The sequence below is a fragment of the Magallana gigas genome, chromosome 5 (genome assembly GCF_963853765.1).
Source record: "Magallana gigas chromosome 5, xbMagGiga1.1, whole genome shotgun sequence".
Lineage (NCBI taxonomy): Eukaryota > Metazoa > Mollusca > Bivalvia > Ostreida > Ostreidae > Magallana > Magallana gigas.
This window is the reverse complement of record NC_088857.1, coordinates 1,416,808-1,429,201: the sequence shown is the minus strand read 5'-3', so window position 1 is coordinate 1,429,201 and position 12,394 is coordinate 1,416,808. Positions and strand designations below refer to the sequence as shown.

Here is a 12,394-nt window from a genome sequence, read left to right as displayed (position 1 = left end):
TCCAAGGTGCATAACTCTGACGGAAATTGCTCTATCATACCCCATATCAAACTTGACCTAGATATTATTTAGATAAACCTGCATACCAAATTTCATATTAATATGTGCACACTCTGCGAAGAAAATGAGCGGAAACTTCAAATAACCCGAATTTTTCTAAGTCCAAGGGCCATAACTCTGTCGAAAATTGCTCGATCGTATCCAATACCGAACTTGACCTAGATATTATCAAGATAAACCGGTATACCAAATTTCATTTCAATATGTTTATCCTTTGCAAAGAAAATGAACGGAAACTGTTGGTGGATCGACCAACAGACCGAAGCAAAGCAATATGCCCTCCCTTCTTCGAAGGGGGGCATAAATATTACAACCACTGTATCCTTTGGGTCGCGGAAGGTCAAAGAACTGGCTCAATCCTTTGACAACTTCACTGGAATTTAGATTCTGATGTAAGAAACATCCATTAGTTCATCATTATCTTGTATTGGTATCAAACTGTAAGGGTATCAGACTTGGTATTGGTAAAACAGTTATAAAGTCAAATTAAATTTTTTACCAGCTTTGTCTTTTATATCAATGATCTTTAGTGTGTATTTTTCTATTAGGAACAAATAACAATGCCAGCTGTTTTTAGCAGTGATTTATTCTGTGTGGCACCGGTGCCACAAAAGCCTGTTAAGTGATGACGTAAAGAAACGCCTATTACAGTAACAAATAAAAGGTAATCTCACAACAGTGATACTCTGTACAGCCTTACTTCCTCCCATCATAACTTCTTTTTCTTTCCCTTCTTTGTCATTGGGGGATTTGAAAAAGAGGGATAATTCAATGATGCAAGTAGTTTCATGTTCCAGTGAATTAAAAAATGGGGTGAAATCTCTTACACTTTATGATGTCGCAAGAATAACTATTTTACCGTTTTTTGGGGCGAAAATAATCCTGTACACAGTTTTCTCTGGCTACAGCGACTTTGGTCCTGTAGAGGCTAACTAGATCATTCCCCACGTGCCATATCTCGCACCATCTGGAGACTCTAAGTCTCAGAATTTATAAGCTTATATTTAACTTTGTAACTTGCTTACTACATTGTAACTCAAAACTAAACTGACCAAAATCTGAAATTATGTTAAGATGTAATATACAAGAGGCAAAATTTGATAAAAACAAAAAAAAATGCAGTCAGTACAGATTAACATATGCACAAAAAAAAAAGTTTGGTCCATGCACTGACTGAACATTTCTAAATTGTTATAATTCTAAAATTTGTTATACATTGGTTTGATCAATTATACATACTGAATCATTTGATTCAGATAAAACATTATAGTTCACAAACAAATAATCACAGAACATAACGCCTACAGCATTATACAGGCGGCAGTCTGTTAAAAAGTTGTGTTGTCTGGGCTCTGGGCCTTTCCTCTCATGAGAGGGAGCTCAAGAGTGGTTACCATGGGAATTCCCCACCATCTTATTAGCGCATTTTGTATTGCATGGTCTCTTTCATTTCTGAGAGTTCTCCCTTAAAGTCGACCTCAATGGTAAAGTCTAGATCACGCTGCAAAGGAAAAAAAGACATATTATTATTTGACTTCACATTTCATATTTTCAAATAAAATTGAATTTATAAAGATCTGACATTGCAAGAAAAAAAATAATGTGTACTTCATTCTAAATCAAGTCTTTTGATAGATTTAACCATGCAACTCAAATGAAAGAAAAAGTTGTGACTGCCATCTCAACTATCAATTTGCTATGTGAACTAAAAGAATCTCTTGCAATCTCATATGCCGTTTCAGTGTTGGTATGGGGTGTGTGTGTGTCTGCGTGTGTGTTGGGGGGGGGGGGGGGGGGGGGTGGGGGGGTCACTGACCTTGTTGCTTTTGTTGGGTTTGACATTCACTGAGCCTTGGATTTCCTCTCCCTTCTTCACTGTCAAGTCCAACTGGTCAAAGTAAAACACAGTCTGTTTCCAGTGGGTATAGGGGGCCTCTGGGGCTGAAAGAATACAAACAGGGTCCATTACAACAACATCTGGGTCCAGCTGGCTTCACTCAATTTTTCTTTAAATAGGATTTTTTTTCATTTTTTCTTTAGTGAACCACCTACCTGTAGAGAATCCAGTTCTTTTGTGACACTTGGTGAATTCTATGTTGAAGAATGTGATAAGTGCATGGACGTAGTCGTTCCTCCGACACTGGAGGTGGAACGGAGCCGAGAACTCCAGGTCTGCTTCCTGTACTGTGTAGATGTCCACTTCCTGCAAACATCACAAACATATCTCGTAACACAACATTCAACAAACAATGATATCAGGCTTTTATCCTTAATTACACTTATTTATCTATTATTTGACTTGGGAATCAAGAGAACATAACATGGTAATACAAGCATTAATACAATACCATTTAACAGTTTTGAATCTAATATTTTGACACTTGAATTTAAATTTTCTTTTCTCTCTTAATGAAGAATTCCTATCAGTTAGCACTTTGCTGGAGCAAAGTTACTTCAAAACTTGAATGAAATTTTGTGATGAATACTTTTAAGAGAACCATAATAATTATACACATTTTCAAGATTCCCTGTAGTCAAATATTTGATATTAAGCACTTGCTTTTAAAAATAAAAGCTATGCCTATGAGAGTTATCTATCTTTATAACAGAAGGACTTTAAGTTACATGATCCATTGATTTACCTTTGTGATATGGTAAATTGGGTTCATATTGGGTCTTACCTTGACTAGACAGGAGTTAGTCACCACCTGTTTTGGATCCACTACGTCCACAAGTGGTTCTGAGATGGCTACCTTCCTAATGGCACTCATGTCAAACCCATACACATTGTCCCAGACTGCAAAATCAAACCGTACATATTAACTTTGATTATTATGTCTCCATATAGCTACTACATCTATAATACATGTATTGCATTCAAAAATGAAAGGATCACTAAGTTGAACTGATATACATTGTCCCAGACTTCAAATAAAACTAGTGTTTGACTGGATACAATACTTCATTAATTTTACCGGTGACAAGTACTTACAGTTGATCTTGTCGTCTTTATACTGTCTGTCCTCTATGGCGGCTACATACAGAGTGGCTCGGTCAGGGAAAATCAGACCACCAGGTTTCTAAACATAATAAAAGTACATTACATTCAGTCATTTTATTTCAAGCATTTAATCCCACTGTTCATGTTTTTGCAATTTATTGTTGATAAACCCAACACAAAAATAATGTAAACGATCACTTGTCTACATCATTTTTTTTTCAAACATTTACAGTTGGCCCATAAAGACTATAACTGTGAACTTTTACACTCAGATTTGTCTTGCATAAAAAAAGTCTTGCTAAAGTATTTGTAAATTCAGAATTCTTTTATATAGACGATAGAACTTGTTACAGCATTTGTAAGTTTAGTCTTCTTTATATACAGATGGAGCTACACTGCCTTAGATTAGTCAGAGATAGTTACCAGCCACTTGTCGCGTGCATAGATGACAGTCTGTAACATGGACTCGTAGAACAGACAGTAGCCCATCCACTCACTGATGATGATGTCCACCTTGTCTATTCCGTCAGGGAGCTCCACTTCCTCCACCTTCCCCTTCACTAGAGTCACGACTGTAAACAAAGGCGACAGTTGTAAGTTAATTACACTACACGACACAAAGGCGACAGTTGTCAGTAATTACAAGACACAACAGTAAACAAACAAAATGCATGTCAATTCAACAAAATCAAGAAGACACTTGATTAGGGAAATATTCCACTTATGATATTATATCATAAGACTCATATTTTGGTTTTCACAAAAATACTTTCAAGATAAAGAAGAATCAAGAGGAGACTGAAACAAGGTCAGTGTCATCAGCTGTTCTTACCATTGCTGTAATTATTCTCTGCTACTATTTTCTGGCCGTACTCTATGATGCTGGAACATTCAATCTGAGAAACAAGATGATGAGAATGAGACAATGTACTTCCTTATCATCTGTTGTGAATGTGTACACTGTGAAACTGTAATATGAATTCCCTATGACTCGAACAGCTCTTACTTTTGGTTTAAGCTGTATCTCCCATATGACTTTAGATCTACCCCTATTACTTTAGCTTTAACATTTTGTTGTGTGCTGTACCTTTTACTATGTCTTAAACATAAGGCTGGGACGATACTGTACTTAGCCGATTCGGTACATATCACGATACATGAGATGTTATACGATACATATCACGATACATTGCAACTAAATGAAAACATGAATAAGGGTTAAAATTTATTCTATCTGTCGATGTGTTACCGCATTGATATATTTAAAATGAGTGTTGCACAATTTACAAATGACTTTAGTCTCATATACACTACTTTTTCATAGACAAGTAATCCAAGAGTTGTCCACACTCCAGATTTAGCTTTCTAACAGTTTTGACAACTTTACGAGGTTTTCCGCCATCTTTGTACTTTCATATTAGGCGCGCGGACTAAAAATAGCCGATATATGAAGCTTGGATATTTTTGGAAAATAAAAACAATTAGGTTCGCTCAGGTATCGTTGTATTAATGGTAAATGTATCGATCCAAATATCGTCAAAATAAATACCGTGATGCACTGGTGCATCGGTGGATCTTCCCATCCCTACTTAAACAACCTTTGGTATGAGCTGTGCTGTGTGTATCCCTATGACTTAAGCAACTTTTGCTTTTGATGAAAGCTTTACCTATCACTATGACTTGAGCATCTTTGGCTGTGTGCTGTACTTATCCCTATTACATTAGCAGCTTTTTGTGTGAACTGCACCTACCCCTATGACTTTAGCAGCTCCAGCTTTAGCTGCGAACATGGAGAGGATCCCTGTTCCACATCCGACGTCCAACACCACCTTCCCCCGGAACAGGTGCTTGTTGTAGATCATGGAGTTCCTGTAGGTTAGAGTCCTCACCTCATCTTTTAACATTTCCTGAAACAAGATATACTTTGTACATTTCCTGTGTAAACAAAAACTGGGAACATTTCCTGCACTAATAACTTAATATTAACATCACCTAACCTCAACAAAATAATTACATGGAGTGAAATGATACATTTATCTCAAGACGATTGAAATATTAATACATGACTGCATTTTCTACATTTTAAAATAATATCATATGAACTGTGCATCTGTATATATATTAAGTTAATGAAAATGAATGATGAAATTGTAATGATAATTATTCTGCAAATAAAAATCCTATTACTGCTTACATGTCAATCTCATCTCCATTAGATCGGAAAAAGCTACCATAAAAATGTCTCAATGGATATTGAATTAATTGCCTTAGAATGTCAATAAGATCTCTGCTAACATGTCGGAAGTGATGTCTTGCATAAGGTGCGCTAAACTGGAATAAAAACAAATCAAAACATAAACTAACCTCATGAATTCCGAAATGTCCATAGGAATCGAAGTAGTAGTCCTTTGAGGTCATCTCCTCCACAGGGACTGAGCCAGGGGTCTCCTTGGGCTTGGTAGAGCATTCCGACTCGGAGGTGGTGGTTACTGAAGTCTGGAAAATCAAAATCCAAGGCAAACAATGACAGAATATTATCTGGAGGGTGGCATTGGAATATTGTTAGATGCATTTTAAGTCAGTTATTCAAAACATTCAATTTGATTTTTACAATCCATCCAATTGGCATAAAATAAATTGATCATTATCAAAATCATTGGAAGTAAATACTTGATCAGCATGAAATCAATTCGGTATGTAAATATCTTTAACACAGATCAATTAAAACTAAACAACATTATATAAAAAAAACACGCTTTCACACAATGCGGCGATTTCGGAAAAATGCCATGCGGTCGCCGAAAGGAAATGATAAAAAATACAGAATCTGTTGATCCCGCTTGTTTTACTGGGTCATATTTGCTTTAAAATAACAAAATAATCACTTATCAATTGTTAAGATGAAATGATTCATTTTATTTTACAAAAATTATCGAAATGCGATTTAATCGCAACCTTACCTGCTCCATGTGTTCTGCCATTTTGAAACCTTTGTGTGTAGCGCGTGTATGCGTCATCAATTTTTGCGTACTTTCGCAAATATTTTTGGACATTGATCCCGACGCAAAAAATGACGTTGAATATTTGTTGAAGTATTTTTAGAGTCTAGTTACATTTTTATTAAATGGAATTGAAATATAGTGTACCAGATATTTACCACAATTTGAATAAAATACAGTAGTTAAAACGTGTGGGGTTTTTTCTTCTTCAATTTAACAGTTAGGATGTTTGAAGTATTGATATTACCTTGTCTGCTGTCTTGGTCTTCAATAAAATCTTTCTGAATAGCTTTGAGATATTCATCTTCATTAAAGATATACTTGATTCGACATTTTACAGTGCATTGACAAGTATATCTTCATGACTTGACACTAAGTAATAATGTTGCCGGATTCTAACAAATACGGAGCCGGATCCGCTCAGAAACGACTCGGCATCTACATATTGACCGGTTCTATTTAATTATCATACGTGATTAAAAAAAAATAATGTAATCAAATTATTGTTTTTAATTTTTAAAAAGTTTTTAGGGCGTCCTCGCTTCCGTTCAGTAAAATGAATTTATAGTGCGTGCGTGTGTCTAAGAATGCTACATAATGAAATCAGAAATTGATGAAAATCAAACAAATCATTCGAACACATTTGATTTTAAAAATTCCTGTGAATAACACGTCTGATGGAATGCTTGGGATTTCTGCGTGGCCGCGGTCTTTTTATATATACCCCTGATCAGTATATCAGTGAGTGTATCTGATCCCTATCTCCCGCCCCTGATAAGACACAGTCCACCCCTCGGGCCCAACGGCCAACACTGAGGCAGGCAACTGTTCATTTTGTTAACTCTGGAACAATACACACTCGGCATGGAAGTGGCTGTGATTTTATTTTGTTTCTGTATTTTGAATGGATTTTATTTTGCTTGTTCAAATGGTAAGTTTATTTAAAATAGGAATTTATGATATAATAGGTTAAATAAGACACGGGCAGGCAGATGACGTTATATACGTAATTTTCTTATAATAACGAAAATCAACCAATTAATCGTGCAACAATTGGGAAAGGAATTTTCTTATAATGAGAAAATATATTAGGACACGTGTCTGTGATTTCAGATAGTCACTCTTTATTGTAAAAGTTAATAAATGTGAAGAAAATTTTCGCCACTTAAGTAACTGAAATATCCCTGCATCTTTTTTAAAACTTGATAAAAAGTTTTTCCGAATTTCATTTTATTATATTTTACATAACCATCATACATTTGGGAAAATGGAAAAAAAACCCAAATAATAATATATTAATAAAATCCCGATCAAATAAAAAGAAAATATTTATCGAAGTAATAGTTAGAATACTTAGATGTTTAGATTTCTGCCGCAGAAGCTATTAATATGAAAAAAAAATGTAGAGTAAAACTAGTTTGACCTTTACCACGTGCACGTCCATGTACCACAAAGGTTTAGCGATTTTTCCCCTCCAGGAATGAAAGAGCTACTGTACTTTGAGGAGCAGAAGACATGGGTGGAAGCGCGGAACGTCTGCAGGAATTTAGGCGGGAAACTGATGCGAAGCACCACCCTCAATAGAAACATCATAGAGAACTGTGGGGAGATCGACCCCGCCCAGAGGTTCTGGGTGGGGGAGCACCGCACGCTATCGGCCTGGTTCGAAATCACTGGTAAGTGCAGCAACTGTTGGTGATATCATAATGGAGGGGGGGGGGGGGGGGGTTTAGAAAATCTTTATGGTTGCGTGCTTTTTAAATAATTATCTTTTATCTATATGACCGAACTATGGGTGTGCATGGAGAAAAAAAGGAAGGATGGTGTTTTTTGGTTGATAATTATATTTCATGAATGTATGACTCACTAAACGTCGGTCATTGATCACATATTGAGATTTCAGAGAAGTGTCTGGTTATCAGATTTAATGATTCATTGACTATTCTGTTTTCCTCTGTAAAGAATTTGTAGATATACTCTATATCCCAAAACGTAATAGGCTTATAATAAGCTATATAACCGGTTCCCTCCGAAAATGAAAATAAGTTGTTATAAAATTTGAATTATAGACCTTTTGTTTTTGGTTAAGCGGTTTGGATAATCGATATTAGATTGTCAGGTAGTGTCATTAACAGTAGCTGTATTTATACCCGTTTTTCCTCCAGGCTGTTTCGAGGATTCCGCGGTCCAGTCGAACGTTACCTATGACAACAGCGACCGGAACGAGGCTTCCGTGTGTTATGAGATGTGTCAGGGCTCGGCCTATGTCGGTCTAAAGGTGAGAGCTAATTAAAGCTAAAACAAAACAAGTATGTCAGTGGGTACTAATTGTAAGAAAAGGCAAAGATAGAGGGAGAAAAAGTCAACACTACACAGATGTGGACAGCAGACGACCTTACACCGCGGGCGCTGAGTTTATGTCAGTGGCTGTATCTGTGGATCTGATATACCTGTCCCGGGGACATCACCTGTAGTTGATACGCGGGAAACAACTAAAAAGACAACAATCAATAAAACCAACACACAGAATTATTATCATTCTTAAAAAAGTGTACTTTATATTTAAGATTTCTTAAGCATCTACAACCTTGTGTTTCCAAGCCTAGTTGTGTTCATAGATTAATTAATGCAAGTGCCCCAAAGAAAAATTAAAAGATATCAAAACAATTGTAAAGCAAACAAACGTTTATAAGTCTGTCCCAATATATCTCGAATTCAGATTTTGCTTAATTGCTTGATATTTACAAATACCTCAGAATTCAAACGATGTTCATTCAAAAGTATAAAAAAAATTCCAAGATTTCTCAGTCAAAACGCCCCTGTTAGCTAATCAGGTTTCAATACACTGCTAAAAAATGTGATGTCTACGGAGATTTTGTATTGCAGCAAGCCCGGATGATAAAGTTGAAAAATTGCGCGATGTATTCCGAGTGTATTCCGAATGGAGAAAAGAAGTAAACATTCCCATTATAAATATCCGTAAGGAATATGTTTTTGTTCCTGTGAAATTTTTCGAGTGAAAGATGATAATGTGTTAATGAAATTTATTTGGAAATTATCCCTTTGAACTATTTTAATTGCACTTCTTTCACAGGTATGTGTATTTTTGTTAAAAAACGTCCAAATGTGCTGCATAAATATCTTGGGACAGACTATAGAACAATTTTCGGTGAATACATGTTAAATAAACGGATGCTTTTGCTGCTCTGATCTGGGATTGTAAGGATTTTGCAACCTCTGTAGAAAGGCTACATGAACAAATCTAAAATACAGCGTTAAAGTTTTCAGCAGTCGTTTTACAAGTATCGATTAAATTGCATTGACATTATTTTTATAGTTTTGATATACATATACAAAGAACATTGTACTAAATGTTACAGAACAACACGTGTTTCTGCATCGATTCGTCTCCAAGCAACCAGGCTAGTCTGCCATGCAACCTAAAGTGTCCTGGGAACGAGGCTGAAGACTGCGGAGGCACTGACGTCATCAGCGTGTACAGAAAAGGTACACATTGTCGAAAATGTTTATTATTCTTCTAGATACCACATATTCGCTCAAAGTTCTTTAAAAATAATTTGTACGCCATTAAGTCATTTATTCACTTCACCACTACATGGTAAGAGTAAATTTAAATAGAAATTCAAGAAATTCTAATAGAACAAATGTTTATAGAGAAAAAAGCTCTAATATTGGTATTTGATACACAAGAAAATACGCAACTTTAGAGAAAGAATTCAATTTTTTGACGTTTCATTTCGTTTTAATAACTACACCAAATATTGTTGTATTCTTACTGTATAATGAACATTGCTCTTGTTATGCCTATAGCCTCTATCACCCCCGACAACGCTCAATGTCCGCAGCAGGAGATGTGTCTCTGTTCACAACTGGATTGTCTCCCGTCCGGAGTCTCGTTTTCGTCACGACCATGTACAACTGATCTCCATGGAGCATGTGGTAATTATTACTTTTTAACCTTTATGAGCTATAACAAACGTAGGTTGTACTTAAAATCGTTCTCACACGATTAACATTTAAAATATATGATAAGACAATCTATTTTATAAAAGATATATGGTAAAATGATTTGAGTTATACAAACGCCCCTCTGAATGTGTTATTTTTGTTGCTAGGCTATGGATACATGACTGATACCAAGACCCCTTGGGACGTCAGCAACGGACTGTGCACCAAACAAGGCTTCCTAGCTAACCAAGAAAATTCCCAAGAATTCTGCAGGAACAGAATCATGACGTGGCCTCAAACATACTGGTCCGGGGTGTTCCGAAGTGTCATCAACAACTTGGACAGAGGTAAGATCCAATGACTAAACTACATTTATTAAAGTGTATCTATGTCGTTATTATTCCAAATACGACTTATTCTTTTGTTGATAGGAAGTGGGGGTTACAGAGACGCCCTGCTGTACTGTTTTTCACTTCGGAGAGGGTCCCTATTGAACCAGGCGGGTACCGTCACAATCAGCCCCGATACCTGCTACAGCGAGAGACTGCCCTTCATTTGTGAAATAGGTGAGACTCTGTTGTAATTGTCAAACACATAACGTCAGTCAGGGTCATTGAAAATTACGGCATGCCTCATGCGACTTTTGATAGACATTTTTTCTTAATATTTATAAAAAATCCATTGCTCACACACACATATAAAAAATTGGATTCTAACAAAATTTTATTGTGAGATATATGTGTAAGGTGAAACGTTACAAGCAAATGTCCTTGAAGGTTCCTCGTTGTTTGGAGAGGCGCGATGTAGAGTTCAATGGGCACCAACCACAACTAGCATCACCACCGCCGCCACCACTACTTCTGTAACTACAAAAACCACGCCGGGACCACGCCCACAAACCACTGATTCGGGAGCCGCCCCCTCCTCAACCTATTACGTCAACAACCAGGTCAAGGACGAAAAAGATGACTTTAAGGATAAACGTAGGTTTATCAATAGGTACTTCACAGTCCCTGTCACACCCATGTAGGTTTGGAATGAAAGCTTTTCATATGCCCCCCAATGTTTTGATAGCGCACTACTAGTATGTGACGTCACATGTGTTGTTGTTGCAGTGTTTATCGTGGGTATGGTTGCGGGGGCCGTTTTGTTGCTGGTCATCATCATCTGTGCCGCCACCATAGTCGCCAAAAGACGAAGGTACCACTATAAGTATTAGTTTTATTACACAGTCTCTGAAATTTTTCGATTTTTGGCAAAAAATTTCAAACAATGAAGTATATGTCCCTTTCCTGTACCAAGGTTACTTTATGGTTGAGATAGTAACCATTGCTACCAAAATGCCAGATACTTGACCTACAGTTTAGATGGATTGGACCTGTTTATAGAAAACAATAAATGAGCAGATTTCTGGTTATCCATATGCATAAGTAACTGTATAACTATATTCTAATATGAAAATGATATTTGTTTTAGAAAAGAACATTACGGAAAGAAATATGGAAACCAGTTTATAATTCGTTCCTACGGAAATGACGTTCATTTAGACGATACGTCACCGCCCAGATCTAAGCAGGAACAAGACGTAGTTGTTCCAGAAATTTACGTCACAGAAATCGCCTCATCAGAGCCGATACAGGCGTTTCCGAAAGACAACAGCAACATGAGTGTCTCTTCCACAGAATTGAAGTACGACAGTTTAAAAGATGGTCGTTCCAAAGCAAAATCCATTGAGCCTCAACAGTATATAACAAACCACAGTGACGTCAGAAGTGATGTCAGCAGCGAGAACGGGACTGACGAGATTAGACCTCTTACAAAGAAAAAACAAACAGTCCAATCCAAATCTAACAGAGAAAGCCAGTTTAGCAACCGGAGCGTTATTTGCGCAGACATTGACTCCAACGTTCGAAGTTTGCCCCGGCAGCCAAAGTTAACGAGAAAACCGCCATTCCGATACGTCTATAGTGAATGGTAGAGAGTGCAGAAGAGTGAAAAAGGAATCAAAATGCTTTATTTTTTACTATATACTATTGGTGCCTTTTGTTATGATGAAATTGCATTAAATATATAGACCCGATTTATGAGTATCACTTATAAACACTCTGGTGATGTTTCATGTTCAGATCTTTTCACCCAAGATATCAAGAGTGATCAACTACTATATAGTGAAATACATTTACACTTATCCTTACTTGCATGTATGACTCTGCTACAGGCACACTGGCAATCGATACTGTATGCTATCCCCAGGCATATAATGTTGTACATGTTGGTTTATAGCAAACATCTTTGAATAAACACTAAAGGGGTTGCGAAACATGAATACACAATCAATTCATTTAAATTTAATATACTTGGTCGT

At 36.6% G+C, this 12,394-nt stretch overlaps 2 protein-coding genes across 3 annotated transcripts; one reads left to right on the top strand and one right to left on the bottom strand.

The window, feature by feature from the left end:
• Positions 1 to 628: 628 nt before the first annotated feature.
• Positions 629 to 6,379, bottom strand: LOC105327361 (protein arginine N-methyltransferase 1). Of its 2 annotated transcripts, none has more exons than XM_066085077.1 (10): positions 6,308 to 6,379; positions 5,426 to 5,557; positions 4,813 to 4,968; positions 3,894 to 3,957; positions 3,485 to 3,633; positions 3,053 to 3,140; positions 2,742 to 2,857; positions 2,113 to 2,263; positions 1,877 to 2,001; positions 629 to 1,561 (listed from the first exon to the last, which is right to left on the bottom strand). In XM_066085077.1, exons 1-10 carry the CDS (start codon positions 6,368 to 6,370, stop codon positions 1,478 to 1,480), a joined length of 1,128 nt encoding a protein of 375 aa, XP_065941149.1. In that variant the 5' UTR covers positions 6,371 to 6,379; the 3' UTR covers positions 629 to 1,477. The 2 variants fall into 2 exon arrangements, with proteins under 2 accessions (XP_065941149.1, XP_065941148.1); XM_066085076.1 differs by lacking the exon at positions 6,308 to 6,379 and adding an exon at positions 6,022 to 6,144.
• Positions 6,380 to 6,795: 416 nt separating this feature from the next.
• LOC105327360 (uncharacterized) lies at positions 6,796 to 12,290 on the top strand. The gene is made up of 10 exons (XM_011427784.4): positions 6,796 to 6,991; positions 7,539 to 7,736; positions 8,226 to 8,338; positions 9,441 to 9,567; positions 9,892 to 10,020; positions 10,197 to 10,376; positions 10,461 to 10,595; positions 10,806 to 11,012; positions 11,145 to 11,229; positions 11,506 to 12,290. Exons 1-10 carry the CDS (start codon positions 6,925 to 6,927, stop codon positions 12,005 to 12,007), a joined length of 1,743 nt encoding a protein of 580 aa, XP_011426086.3. The 5' UTR covers positions 6,796 to 6,924; the 3' UTR covers positions 12,008 to 12,290.
• The last annotated feature ends 104 nt before the right edge of the window (positions 12,291 to 12,394 follow it).